At 40.4% G+C, this 15,764-nt stretch overlaps 1 protein-coding gene across 6 annotated transcripts in view; it reads right to left on the bottom strand.

Moving 5' to 3' along the window:
* The window catches only part of SBF2 (SET binding factor 2), a 522,987-nt gene that overhangs the window by 185,708 nt on the left and 321,515 nt on the right, over positions 1–15,764 (bottom strand). For all 6 annotated transcript variants that reach the window (XM_056802096.1, XM_056802098.1, XM_056802099.1 and 3 more), the window contains 3 exons: positions 7,675–7,879; positions 2,559–2,668; positions 1,032–1,181 (listed from right to left, as the gene is read on the bottom strand). In XM_056802096.1, coding sequence (XP_056658074.1) covers positions 1,032–1,181; positions 2,559–2,668; positions 7,675–7,879 — 465 coding nt within the window. The remainder of the gene's footprint in view (positions 1–1,031; positions 1,182–2,558; positions 2,669–7,674; positions 7,880–15,764) is intronic.

Below are 15,764 nucleotides of genomic sequence, written 5' to 3'. Positions count from 1 at the left end.
CAGTGAGAGTCTTTCTGGCCACTAAGATGGGGATGTTCCTTTTCCTCCCCAGCTTCCCCCACTGAGTGCACCTGGGCTCCTGCCAGGCTTGAAGAGCCCCTGTTTGGTTGTTCTGGGGCTACTTTTCTGATGCAGTGTTTTCCACCTCCCCTCACTTGTCTAGTCAAGATTCTCTGCAGAATCCTCACAGTTCTGGCCATCACAAGGCTGGATGGAAGATTCTGCAGGTGACTCTTCTCAAGTTTTGCTGGGGTGTCTGTAGAGGATCTTGGCTCCTGTGCATCCTAACACACTACCATTTTCTGGTCTAACTGCATTTCATTATTAACCTATGTACTCATTTCAGATTTATTCCTGTCTCTGGAATGTTGGGAAGTTTGAAAAACAAACAATGTTACACATATCCTCTTTGTTCCCTTGTTGTTGTTTTTTTTTTAATAAATGAGGACAAACTTGATTATCCAAATAGTAAGAGCAGCTGGAATAATGTAAAGTGTGTCTACATGGGACTGTAAACTCTGGGGATTAAAATTGTCCCTGGCTGGCTCTAACTATGGAAACATGTAGTAGTACCCTTGAGTACCTAGTATCTGAGCTAACAGGTGCCAGAAAAGACATTATCCCAACACCTCTGCTCTCTTAACCTTCAGTTCCACTACCAATCCCTTATAGATCCCAAAACATGATGGCAATATAGCTGCCTCTGAGTGAATGAACAATACTACAAAATAATATGCACTATAATATTTATGAGACCCTTTTCATTTCCAAAGACATTGCTTGTAGAATTAATAGAATAAACCAATATCCAGCATAGATGGAAAGGAAACTTAATAATCATGCCAGATACTAAATAAGTATATTTGGCAGAAATAGTGTGGATGTTGGCTTTTTACAACCTTTTGGCCCTGGAAAGTCTAAGAACTTTAGAGAGAGTTTTTTAAAAAAGATTCAATCTTGGACAATAAATATTATTTCAAAAACCAGAGTGGGGATGGGGCATTAGGTTCTAGAAAAAACACACAAATTACCTGTAGAGTACAGTTCATCATCCTTATGATGTAGTCAAACTGCTGATGATCTAGTATTGCCCGGTTCTGCTGTACATGTAAACCCAGTTCATAGGTAAGACATTGCCGCGCTGCCTTTCCTTTGAGGGCTCTTAGTGCAGCAGGAAGGGTCTGAGAACAAGAAAATTTCATTTTATTTGTATGACCAGAAACCTAATTCTTCAGAAACAAATATTTGAATCTATTCAATAATCTCCCATGGACATTTTAGAACAATAATTCAATCAAAAAACAAATATTTAGTAAATACACACTATGCAAAAAGCACCGTTAGTTCCTGAACTAGAAACTAACCAAAAAGCCAACCCCATGCTATGTCATTGAGAACAATTAAGGAGCTGGTCTCCTCGGGAGCACATCTGTGAGTGTGCATGCACAGCTAGAGCTTATTCACAGGTAACCATAATAAATGCAGCCTGAAGGAGAATATGGTAAGGCCTTTGAGCAGGAATTGACACAAGCTAGGTTATAAAGGAAGCCATGGAGTTCAGAGGAACAGAGATGGGGGTAATGCATTTTGGGTTCTGGGGACAGCTATTGTGAAGGAAGAGAGGAAAGGGACAAGAGTACTGAATTCAGTGAATAACTTGTCACCTTAATTGGCTAGATGTAGATAACAGGGCAGGAAAGGTAGAAAGAAGTCAGTTTGTGGAGGGCCTTAAATCCCAAACCAAGAAGTGTATGTTGTTTATTCAATTAGCTGTATATGACTCTGTGATTCCATTTTGGGACTTCTTGGCCAAGATACTAAAGCAGAACTCAAAATTTTAAAAAATTAGTGGTAAAATTTTTTACATGTAATTGGGAAAAGTATTATAAAAAAGGGAAAGAATGGGTATGAGTTGGCAATTTATTGAATATTGAAGAATGACTGAGGCTGTGACTTTAGGTAGCTAGGAGAATAATAGTTGCTTCAACATTAGCAGGCAATCTTTAATTATAAGAAAATGCAACAGGCCTGAAAAAACTCAAAAAGCTCACACACAATATAACAATGGATAGTCATAGTGATGATCCCAAATCATCTAGACAAGATTAAATGTTTAATAAATGAAACGTTTAATGAAGCAGAAAATACATATATATATTATAAATATTCTATGCTAAGTGGTTAAAAGAAAATAGGTTTTGATGATTAAAAAGTTTTGGCTATCTGAAAATACACTCCTGTGGAACAGCTAAGATCCTTCATAATGGGGACAGCTATGCCAAAACTCTGAAAAAATTCTCTGAAAAGTCCATGGAGAATATTTCATTGCCAGGTTAAATAAGATGTAAACTTTATACTTGGAACTTAATTGGCAGCAATACCATCTTCTGTAGTTTTAATTTGGACACATAATCATATTCATTTTCAAATGACCAAAACAGATCATGGATATGGAAAATAGATTGGGTTTATGGAAAGTTCCATAGGTAATTTATCATGAGTAAATTTAACATGAAAATAAGACATTTCCTTTGGTAAACAAACTTTTAAAAAATTACCTTTTCGGTTTCTAAAACTTTATTTTCAAATATGAAGGCGATGCAGTTTCTAACAACTTCCAATCTTTGAGCACTGTTGAAGACTGTGGTAACTTTATCCATGATTGAAACTAATAAAGAAACACAATATCAGTCAGTTACCTGTGTTTGATGACACTAAGAATAACAGAATGTTGTACTTTAAGTCTTTTGAGATCCTAATCCATTGATTTCCCAATATACCACCAGCCACTGAAAAGACTATTTTACTATTCTGGTTGCTCCTTCATGGGAAAAGGATCCAGAATTGGTTGCTCTAGATCTCACATATCAGATCTCAACAGGTTATCTGACTCTTAGGCAATTCATGAACGCCCAAGAATAAAAACAATGATATTAGGTAATGAGATAAATATACTCTTACCATTTTTGATATAAATTGAAGAGCCTTGAGAATAATGAGTCTCATACAATTTACTTTCCAATTTTACAAAAAGAGAAATCATACACTAATCTATAAAATAGATTAAACAATTCCAAATTTCCTACAGTGTGAATTTTAGATTTTCTCCACCCTGATTAGTCTTTAAAATCCTAGCAACCAGGAATGTATTCACCCCTACTTAAGGATTAAGTGTTGAGGAGGATGGCCTATGACAGACATGTGCTAGCAAGTGACAAATAAGAAAAAACTGGCAGACCCCCTGGGCTGCCTAAATAAAATTTAAGCTACCATTGGTACATGTGAGACACAGGAAGTGAGGCAAAGAACAGCCTATATATTTCATATCACTTCCTCTCTCCTGGGCTCTCTTGCGGAGATGTGGCTCTCGCTCTCACTCTCGCTCATGGAGACATTGGTCTCTGTCAGCAGCATGGGGAATGATGGATAGTGTTTGGCATGCTTGTAGCTCTTGTTGGGTTTTGGCATTTTGTGGCTTGCCGGTGAGGTGACCGGGAGAAGTTCTTAGCGTGCTTGGTGAGTGGTTTAGGCTGATTCCTTTTTCCTTTACCTCCTAAAATGCTATCCTCCTAGGAGACCCTTCATCTTGGAGGAGGCCTTGAGCAGCTGGTAGCTGAGCTAGATTGAGAAGACCCCTTGGTCTAGGCCTCTGAACTCCTGCCTGGCTCAGCCCACGCTGGAGCAGTTTAAATTCTTTTTCCTCTCTCTCTCTTCATCTTAATTTCTTCCCTCTATTGTAATTAAACCACCATAAAAATCCCAAACTGACCTGAGTATTTTATTGGGATTGAATTAATCCCTGGAGACCACTAGTATAATATATTCAGTCAAACCCCCCTAATTTTACCCTTTACAACAGGAAGTATGCATCTAGGAAAATCTTTACTTTTCATAATTATTTTTTAAACTTCAGATAATAAAATCTACCATTAGGGACATTTAATTAACTGAGGGAAATGGGTTGTCTGAAAAATCTCAGATGAGGTTTTAACCTAGTAATGGAAGATAAGGGAGAAACTAGTCTATGTGCATCTGTCAAACCAGATATTTTAGAAATAGAAGGTAAGAAAAATAGTAATTCACAGGAGACAATAGTAGATGACTCCTAAATCTCTATGTCTTATCCGAGTTTCTTCTGAGCTACACAAATCATGATTCCAAGAGTCTAGGGTAGTTTACTTACATGTCCCACCGGCACTTTAAAATCAACATACCCCAAAGTGAGCTTATCTTTATCTAAGTCTTGTTCTTTCTGATTTCACTAATTCTGTTTGTGAACCAATATTCACCTAGTAACTCAAGTTTGATATTTTTAAAAAGAGGGCCTTGTATGTAGTCTTTCTTGTTTTCTTTCACTCTCTCCTTTTCCTCTTCTTTCTCTTTTTCTCCATCTCCCGTCTTCTCCATCTTTTCTTTCTTTCCTCATTCTGTCTCTCTGTGGTTATTGAGTTCTTTCTTTTTCAGCTCTGCAATGACTTTCTTGCATTTGTTTTCTCCCTATTCTATTCTTGCTACCCCAGTGCAATTTAACTTTAGCACTCATCTAGATTACTGCAACCTCCTACTAGGCAGTCCTACCTCTACTATTCTCTTTAATTAATCTCCATTATTCATATTGCCACAGCAGAGAAATAATTTAATAGCTATAGTTAATTAGGATTACTAGGACATCTGCTGGAATTTGTTGTCTGGGCTAAACTTAGAATAGTTGATACATTCAGGACTTTACTTAATGGTAACTTCAGAAGAAAAAGGCTTTTGTTGTGCCTGACTTTGTGGCCTAATGGATGATAACAAGCCACTACTGTCCATGGGGTTTTCTTGCTAAAGATGGTGGAGTGGTTTTCCACTTCTCCTCCAGCTCATTTTCTAGATGAGGAAACTGAGGCAAACAGTATGATGTGACCTGTACTGGGTTATAGAGCTAATAAGTGTCTGAGGTCAGATTTGAACTCAGGCCTTCCTGACTCCAGGTCTGGCTCTCTAGTCACTATACCACCTAGCTGCCCTAGTTTAATAAATGCTGGCTGATTAATTGAATGGTTCTGTCCAAAGTTGAATTTAACATTGTGTTCCTTATCTCAGGGATGTATAATCATTGTCTAAATGTCTGAATGATTGTTACATGAATGGTGGGATTATACTTACTTGATTTACCTCCAGAGACCAAAACTAAAACCATGGATTAACATGAAGAATTTAATAGAAGTTACACCAAAGGAATAGGCTACCAAGTAGTATGTTTCAGTAGGGGTTTGACAACATTCTCTCCAAAACAAGATGATCATCTTCTCCCTATAATAATCCTTCTTCCAAACTTGACTCTTTTCCTTAGGTGCTCTATTACCCATTACAACTTTAGGGTCCTCTTTGACTCTTCCCTCTCTCTTACTTTCTGGATTTGATCAGCTACCAAGTCTTGCTAATTCTACCACCATGTTATTTTTCATACTGATCTCTTTCTTTTTACTCAAAATGGCCCCAGTTCAATGCTCTCCTTGACATTATAGTAACTTCTTAACTGGTCCCCCTCCTCTCAGATTTGCTACTCTCCAATCTACTCTCTATCAAAAGCCAGAAGAATCTTCTAAGAGCACAAGTTTAACCATTTCATTTTCCTGCCCCGAAATCTTCTGAACTTCCTCTTGTCTCTAAACCTTATCCTGGCATTTAAAGCCCCCTCAATCTGATCCCAACTTACCTTTCTAGACTTATTTACTCAAGTCTCTTTTATGGACTTTGCATTCTAGCCAAACTGGAACTGTTCCCTCAATTCAACATTCCATCTTCAGCTCTTGGAGCACCTGATTTCCTTTAAAGCTCTGCTTAGGTGTTGGGAAGCCTTTCATGATACTACAAAAATCTCTCCTCAAATTACCTTTTATTTACTTTTCTATGTACGTGTTGTACCTGCCCAGTAGAATGTAAATTCCTTTAGAACATGAACTGTTTGGTTTGTATTTGTATCCATATCAGTCCTTAATAAATGTTTAGTGAATTGAACTAAAATGAAATAGAAATGACCAGATCATTAGAAGGATGTGACCACTTCACACTGAAATCATGAAGAAAAGGAAGAGAAAGCAACAGAAAGTCTTGTATACTAGATTCTGGCAGAGGAACTTAATAAAGTTAAAGAAAAGCCAGAAAAAATCCCATGGGCTGAGATTATATTGGAAATTTCATCTAAAGAAGGATAGGATGTTGTCAAGAAGAAAATTATGAAGATAAATAATCAGGTCTGATGTGATAGAAAAGGGGAAGACTGACAAAAGAACCTATGTTAATAAATGGGGAGATTCACTGACCAACGTAGGTTTTTAAAAGACTGGCAGAAGACAGAAACAAGGGTAGCTACTGTTAATAAATATATAAGAAGGCCACAAAGCTGGAAGAATGTTACTTGGAATGTTACAGCCCAGAACAAGAAAAAAGGTATTAAAGAATCCACGTTGGGATGAAGAGTGACATTGAGACCATAATAAACACTAATACTTGAAATAAATTTAATTATAATAATGGTATTAGAGAAGAAACAGAATTATTCTATTCTCATTTTGCTACTTTTTTTTCCCTTCGGGAAAAGATCATCAGAGTAGCAGTACATGTAGAAAAGAAATCACAAAACTTTTGTGAAAATGAAATCCCAGATAAGTGAGGAAATTGGTTTACAGAAAATACATCCTAAGTTACCAAAAAGAAGCTGTTGATATAAGAAGCTGAGATGCTATCAATGACCTTTAAAAATTTATGGATCTTGAAGGAAGTGCTGGAAGATCAGAAATAAGCAAATAATATAATTTTTAAAATGAGGCATGCATGGTCTAGTAAGCTTCTTTGAGGTTCTGGAGCTGATGATTAAAGGGATAGTCAGTGAGTACTTTGAGAACGAAGTGCTGATCAGTAAGAGCTGGTATGGATTCATCAGGAATAAGTCATTCCAATCTTAACAGGGACCAGCCTTCTCTGTGCCACAGGGATGCTTCAGGGACAACATCTGGTTCTTCTCAATCCCTAATCCAGGCTTCTTCCACTACACTAGGGTTTGAGTTTTGTTCATCTTCATTCTTTGGGTTTCTTTCCTCCTTTGAACCCCTTGATGAGCTGATTAAAACTAATTAGCCACTAAATCTCCAAAGATTAAAATCTGCCTACGGGGGTAAGTAATGGCAGTTCTGCAAAGTATATGAAATGCCAACTGTGTAAAAGGAGACACGGCCAATGTTTGAAGGGTAATGGAGTAGCGAGTGGGATGAAGGCTTTGCCAGTTTTTGATTTGCCTTACAGGAAGGGCTGCTGGGGCTGGATTCTTGGATGCACACGTGCGGCTCCCAATGACTCCAGTGGGAGCTGCCCATGTATCTGAGGAAAGAATTTGGCCCAGATTATGTGGATGAAGCAATTGAGGATTCTGAGAGGGAGATTACCAAAAAAAGGAAATAAACGAAGGCTCCTGTCCACCAAATTCAACTGGAACAAATCTCTCTTATACCTGTTCCAAGGCAGTTAGGAAAAGAATCAAACTAACCATAATTGCACAACCAATCCACTCCAAATTGGCCTTTCTTAACCCTTACAAGTATATACAGTAGAGAGTTAGAGCTTTGAATTCCTCTAAAGAGTCAAGGGACTTGACCCCATAAACAAGGGTCAGAAGGAGCCAAACCCACATACCCACAGGTGGGCCTGCCGGCACGACACACTTCTTCTCCACTTTAGAAGTAGGAGGCGCGAGCTGGTTCTTCACAAGACCTTCCTGTATCAGCTCCTGCACCCTGGGCTCATTAATCTTCGGGAAAGGAAGAATGTGGACTCGCAAGTGAGAACCTTCTGTGGGGCGTGGAACTTTCTGGAATGTCATGTGAGGATTTGGATTTTCCTGCAAAAGAGTAAATTTAAGGACAATTATGTCAACAGTTCATTGGATATACCAAACATTTAGGAAACAAGAAGGAGAAAATGAGGTGCAGGAAGGAAACAGGAAAAAGGGTATCCTAGGTAATACAAGTTCTTTCATTACACAAATATTCATTTCAAAGCTCCCTGAGGGCAGCATTGTTGTCTTTATCCTGTGTAGACCCTCTGGTGGCTCCAGGCTGATCTGCCCACCATTACTGATTTCAGTAGCAGCTCACCTTTAGAGCACTCTACAAGGCCCACGTTAAATGGAATAGAATCAGTGGCTACCTTTGCACTGGCTGCTCCTCCTCCCTTCTGCATCCAGGCTTCTCTGGCTTCTTTCAAGACTCAGTTCAAATCCCACACTAGGCCTTCCCTCTCCTCTGGACCTCGTCTACGTTCCCAGTCGCTGGCATGTTGTCTCCCCTGTTAGAACGGAAGCTCCTCGAGGGGTGGACTCTGTACTTGCCGTCCTTTTTATCTCAGCACTTGGCACAGTGTTTGGTACAAAAGGTCGGGGCTTGACTGCCTGAACAGAAGCATCCTAACCTTGACACGACCAAAATGGAATTCATTATATTTTTGCCCAAACCCATCCCTCCCTTTGAACTTCCCTTCCTGCTTGGGAGGGTCCCATCACTCGGATTCACAGGATTTCTTGTCCTCCTTCTACTTTGTGCCTCTCCCACTACGCTCACATCCAATCCATTGCTGAATCTTCCCTTCAGAGCCCATCTTGGCCTGCCGCCTCCCTCCAGGCTCTCCTCTTCTATCCCCCCAATGCCGGCTGCCGCAGCTTCCCAGAGTGCTCTGCTCACCTCAAGGCTCTTCTCTTTCCCAGCCATTCTTCACACACCTGCCAAACTGATACTCCCCAGAACAGAGCCAACCATATTATTAGCCTACTAAAAGGTGCCCAAAGAGAAAGTTTAAACCACCCAGCCGGGACCTTTCCTATTATTCCCCTTTGGGCATTTGGGTCCAGGCAAACTGCTCTGCCATCTTCTGCCTTGGAATGCGGGCCTGCCAAGCCTGCATCATTTCTTTGGCGGAGCCTCCTTTGATTCCCTCAACGTGCAGCTCATATGCTTCCTCTTAAACGAGGCATTTTCTCATCCATTCCGCTGGTAGTACTTTTTCCTTCTTAAAATTATATTTACTTGCATGGATCTGACCTGGGATCAAATCCTGCCCTGGATACTGGTAGTATGTCCCTGGGCAAGTCACTTAACCTCTCTTTCTCCATTTTCTCATCTATAAAATGGAAATAATAATAGCATCTACGTTGCAAGGGTTGTTGTGAGAATAAGATGAGGCAACATAGCTCTTATTATTATGTGTTAGCTCTGTGCTGCCGGCTTTTAGCACGATGCCGGAGCAGGTGGGATGGAAGCTCTTTGGGGGTGGGGAGACAATACCAGGAAAGTCAAGGAGTAAGAAAAGACTGCTGGGAGCTGAGGGAACAATGGCTGGACCCCAAGGAACCCTGGGATGTGATGAGGCCAGAAAAGAAGGCTCGAGGTAGGCTCAGAGATGGAGGTTATAGTTCATTCAGCTGACAGAGGAACAACATGACCCAAACGGTGCCCGAGACTGCAGGAGGTGAGAACCAGGCAGGAGGTTACAACAATCCGGGATGGAGAAAATGAGGCCCTGGAGCAGGTGTGTGCTGCGAGAATGGAGACGGAAGGGCAGATGCTGGACACACTGTGCAGGTAGACTCAGGGTGACTCAGTGAGTGATTACATTGGGGCCCAGCAACAAGTAAAAAAGACAACAGCAGAATGTCCCAAAGACTCTGGTTTAGAGTTTACCTGATGCAGAGGTGAAAGGGAAGGAATGAGGAATCGGGCCCATTGCATTGCAGGTTGGAGCCCAGAGTCCCAGGAGGATCATGGGAAATGGGAGAGCGTGGAGGAGTAGTTGAACAAGTTGCAGCATGGAATTCTGGGGAGGCCAGGTTGGCTGTGCAGGGCCTAAATCCCATCAGAGGGTTCAAAGGCTTTCCCTACAGTCTTAGGGGCAGCAAATCAAGGGCCTGGGATCCAGCCTGCACAGCTGATTGGGGATCTGACTGCTCGGCTGCAGCCCCACAGGGCCCTGGGAAGGAGGTGTGCTCAGGTCAGGGGAGAGTCCCGGATGCAGAGATGGGGCCTTGGGCCAACTGGCACAGCAGCTTCATTACAAAGACGACTGAAGAATTAAGCCTGGTCTGATAGGTGACTTGTCCAAAATCACGTAGCCAAGTGTGGGAGAGGGACTGGAACCCAGACCACATTCTCCTGGAGGCTTGGCTAAATCTATAGCCTAGAGCTGTGTCCTGTGGGGTTATGATTCATTTCTCTGTGTTTGGGAAGTTCCCAATAACTCTTCAAAGGGATGCTCTGATGATGTCATAGCCCTTGTGCTTCTGCTGCCCTCTCCTGGGCAGAAGAACAAATAACAACTTTGTGGGGCAGAATTGGAGGGTCCATTCACTGGGGCACATTGATTTAGATGTGGCACTGGTTTCCAAAGGATCTGGGTATTCCTGGGGACAGGGAGGCCTCCGAATGGTATTTAACAGTTAGTGTGGCAGGACCGACAAGGATCAGAGATGTGGGTGCCTAAGAAATCACTTAGTCCAAAGCTCCCATTTTACAAACAAGAAAACCAAGGCCCAAAGAGATTCTGAGATGGTCAATGCCACAGAACTAGTAAGCTGCAAAGTCAGAATTCAAACTGGGCCTCTTTGGCTCACACTCTACCCCCAGGCCTCAGGCACATTGGTCTCTCTTGGAATTCCTTCCATGGCTCCATGTTGGGGAAAGCCCAGCCAACCATCCTTCAGCCTTGAGCACCCTTTCAGGGGGTGTCTCCCCTCATTAGAATGTAAGATTCTAAAGGGCAGGTACTGTCTTTCTTTTGCCTCTAGCAGTATCCCCAGGAATTAGCCTAATGCCTGGTATATAGTAGGTGTGGAATAGATGCCTGTCAAATGACCAAACCAAGCTGTCTTCACAAATTACCAATATTAAATGAGATCATGAATGAAAAAACCCTTTCTAAGCTGGAAAGCCTCCATAGATACATGATGCTGGTATTATCATCATCAGCCTACAAATGCAGGCTGATTTTTATTTTTCATTAAGGAAAAATATTTTCTTCCATAGAAGAGAAGGGAATTTAATTTCTCTCTTGATTCTGTAAGGAATTAAAATACATAGAAAAGACAAAAAGTTTAGATAGCTTAAAGGAATTTGGCAAAAATTTCCTCCAAAAGGATCAGATTAAATTGCCTAAGAAAGCTGCTACCCCAATCTCTTTCTCCTTTCAGTCATAATCTTGACTTGTCACAATGGCTTGTAAACTGCTGTGTTTATTACTCCTTGGGAATACCTGGTGGCCCTGGGAACAAGGTAGTGAGAGGGAGGGAAGCCCACTTCTCCCTCACTTCTACACCATGAAAGACTTTTGTTCTTAGTATGGAAACAGATGGATTTCGGGAAGCAGACTAGATGAGAATATAGCCACAGGCCTATGGAAAATAAGGCTGAAGGTGAGTAAAAAAAACCAACCCAACCACAAAAAATAAATCTTAATCTGGAAGTAGAACTCCAACAAAAACCGAACTGGAAATCCACAAGAGACGGACACATGAAGAGCTGTGATGTTAGGATTCAAGGTTGTCCACTATTTAGGGAGTTAGGTAGAAAAACTTAAGAGAAAGAATCAAGAAGAAATAATCAAAATACATTCTTAGTCCCCTTAAGAGAAGTACCAACCTTTAATCCCAAAGAAGATTAGGTACCATAAGACATCAAAGACCATTTACCCCTCAGGATATTGAGGGATTTAAGTGGAGCACCCCTTCTTTTGAGGATGAGCCCATAGCTGTTATCAAAAGGCTGGAAAATATATCCTTTGTGAGAATATAAAAAACAAAGACCAATGTGTTACATATGCTGAAAAGGGGGACACCTAATGTTAAATTGCAGAAGCTGGACTCAAATATTCAATAATTTTAGAAATAATGGTAGAAATTTTAGGAACAATTATTCTAGGAACAACAAGTATTTTAGAAAATGGAATGATAGAACCAATAATCAAAATGAAACAAATGGTATGTTACAATATATCCAAAACAGGGCCCACCCACATAATAGTTCAAATGTAAATCCTCCTCAATGAGAGGAATCTCAGAGAGGTGCACATGGACCCTTATGAAGGTCTGAGAGGGGAGAAAGGACTCTGGAATCAAAGACTAAAACATGTGATTTTCCAGACACCAATATGATTACACCAGTCATCCCGGTCCATTCTCCCCCAGATAGCAATGAAGCACATGTGACACTGACAGTAGGAAATACATTATACAATTATCTTCTAGATACCGGGGCATCAAGATCTGTGCTGATGAGTATACCTGAATCTAATTACAATTCTATTGGCTCTATCAATATTGTGGGAGTGTTAGGAGAACCTCTGAAAGTCCCAAAACTTCCACCACAAATGGTATCTGTGGGACTTTTATCCATGGAACATTCATTCCTCCTATTGCTTAACTCCCCAATGAATTTATTGGGGAGAGATCTTTTGTAAAAATTAAGAGCCATGATAATATGTACTCAAGATGGTGATATTACATTAGAACTACCTGAGGAATCTCTAAATTTGTTCCCTGTACTCTTTCTAGTCAGGAGATGGATAAAACTCCCACCTTTGAAATACTGACAGATATACTAGAATCTTTCTGGGCTACATCTTCTTCCAATGTAGGCCTACTTTAAATCAGCTGTTCTGGTTCAAATTAGAACATAAAGCAAACCACTTAGGTTGGAGGCAGAACACCCAGCAGTACTTACTAAATTAAAACAGGCTATCATGTCTGCCCCTGCTCTAGGCATCCCAGATTACAACAAACCAATCACTCTACATGTACATGAATGGAGAGGAGTAGCTTCAGGTGTTTTAACCCAAGCTTCAGGACCTGTTTAACATTCAGTTGCATATTATTCGCTCAACTAGACCCAATAGCTTCAGAAGCACCACCATGTCTTAGAGGCATAGCTACAACAGCTTTGCTAGTAACAAAATCTGTGTATATAGTATTGGGATGCCCACTAATGATAATGTGTCCTCATGAAGTTGAAGCATTGTTGCTAAGGCATAGAACACAGGCATTCTCTGACCAAAGACTTACAAGATATGAAATAACTTTATTAGGCAATGAAAACATCACTTTTAAACACAACACTCAACCCTGCCACCTTGCTCCCAGATTTACCAATCACAGGAGAACCATCGCATAGTTGCAAATCATTAATGTCAATGGCAGAAAAACCTCGTGATGATCTCCTGGACACTCCTTTGGAAAATGCAGACCTAGTTTTGTTTACGGATGGTTCTTCCTTTATAAGGGAAGTTATATGTTACACTGGAGCAGCTGTGGTCACAGAATTTGCCACTCTGTGGTCAGCTTCACTGACATCAAATATAAATGCTCAAGGTGCAGAATTAATAGATTTGAAACATGTCTGTGTAATAGCAAGAGACAAGAAAGCAACAATTTGTGCTGACTTGAGATATGCCTTCAGAATATGCCATGCTGTTGGTATGCTTTGGCTTCAAAGGGGATTTTTAACATCAGCTGGCAAAAGTATCACAAATGCTAAAATCATCAATGACCTTCTCTCTGCTCTCCAACTATCTGAAACCCTGGCTGTTGTATATATTACTCTGCCCATACCGGTGGAACTGACCCTGTCTTTAGAGGAAACCCACTGGCAGATGCTGCTGCAGAACTCACTGCTAAAGAAGTCCCTGAATTAATCTTAAATGTGGCAACTATCAATGATTCAGATTTATCCCTTTCCTATAATGAAAAAGAAATTTAAAAATGGAAACAAAATTTCAAGGTAAAACAGTTTAATGGAATATGGGTGGCATCTGAAGGAAAACTTATATAAAACATATACTCTAGAACTTTTTTATCATCAATAATAAATAGTCAATCCATCCATAAAAACAGTCATTTTGGAACCTAAGGGTCTAGACTCTGTGAAAAAAGGATGGTTAGCCCCTTGCATAACTAATATTGCCTCTAAAGAGTGTGCAGCTTGTTCCATCTGCCAAGAATATAACCAGCAAGTCTTTTGTGGAAAAGCTTTTGGTGAACATCCTTTGGCTTACACACCTTTTGAACATTTGCAAATAGATTTCATTACAATGTCAAAGGCTGGACATTACAAATTTTGCTTATAGTAGACCAGCTAACCAGATGGCCAGAAGCATTTCCAATTCCTAGAGCAATAGCAGCATTTATTGCCAAAGTGCTTTTAAGAGAAATCATACCTTGTTTTGGCCTGTTGGCACAGATTGATTCAAACAGGGGAACTCATTTTACTGATTCAGTTTTATCAAAAATTTACTCATGTTTAGGAATAACACTGAAATTTCACATACCAATCCACACCCAGAGACCTCAGGACAAGTAGAAAGAATGAATAGAGAACTGAAAACTATGATCAGAAAATTATGCACTGAGGCTAATTTGAAATGGTCTGAAGCTCTCCCTCTAGCACTATTCTACCTTCAAAGCAGGTCAAGGGGTGATCTACACATTTCACCACTTGAGATGCTGTTTGGTCATCCACCAATGCATGCTAAATTGTTTAACCCTGTGTATACATCATTGCTAGTGTAAACCTTAAAATTTCTTAGACGTATGAATGTTGGAAATTTCCCCATTGGGAAATTTCATACTTGGAAAAAATTTCCTACTGATAGTAAGAACTCTATTGGAATGTGAAACCCCTTGGCATGGGAGGATCCTTCTCCTCCCTACTTAAGACTACTTTAGGACAGAAACCTTTTGTTAAACAATGGAAAGGGCTTTGACCTATGTTTAAGCATAGAACAGGAAGTTCTTTGAGTCATGATTGATTTTAGAATTGATACAGTAGAGATACTTGGAATGACAGAACCAGGTCTTAGAACTTACAATCTCCACCCTACTCAGTCTAACAGGATTTAGGAAGGGCTGTAGCATAGATCAAGATTTAATTATTTGAGAATATGACCTACAACCGACATGTGCAAAGGAAACAGACCTCTGGGCGGTCCTGGGTTAAGCTAGAGCCACCATTGGCACAGGGGAGACATCGACAGTGATTGGTAGATGTGAGAACTGAGGGGAGGGGACTTAGATGGTTTCCTTAAAGATAGCGGGGTCTGAGGAGAGGAGGAGGTTTTGCTCTGAGCGAGGTGGCTCCGAAGGAGGACCAGGAGAGAAGGCTGGCTCTGAAGGAGGAGAATTCTCTGGAAATATTTCTTGAAAGGAGGCTCTCTTGAAGGTGGAGCCTGAGGTTGGCATGAGAAGCCTTACCTAGAAAGATCTAGAGTGAGTGATAAAACCAACTGACTGATTTATTCATTCTTATTCCTTTCTTACTTTCTCTCTTTTTCTATTGATTAATCAGTGCATTATAAATTAAATTTCTCTATAAAACCCAGTTGGCTTGGGCATATTCATAAATTGGGAATATATTCCCTGGCGACCATCTTATATTTATATAAAACCAAGACACAGTAGAAAACATATTTCAGCGGTCATAATTGATATATATATTTCCCTTGCTCCCAAACATTTTAATTATCACACTAGGAAGAGATACTTCTACTGCCTCACATATACAAGATCTGCAAATCAAAATATGAGAACTTCAGGAATCTGGAGCCGTGGTGCAAGCTGGACCTATAGATTTTTCTCTTCATGATTTAAATCCAGGAGACACAATGTATGTAAAGAACTTCCAGGGCACAGGAACAACTCAGTCGGCCTGGAAGGTCCACTCCAAGTACCGTTAACAACCCCAACAATGATT

This window comes from Monodelphis domestica, chromosome 6, assembly GCF_027887165.1.
Source record: "Monodelphis domestica isolate mMonDom1 chromosome 6, mMonDom1.pri, whole genome shotgun sequence".
Lineage (NCBI taxonomy): Eukaryota > Metazoa > Chordata > Mammalia > Didelphimorphia > Didelphidae > Monodelphis > Monodelphis domestica.
This window is presented reverse-complemented; position numbering and strand designations above follow the sequence as displayed.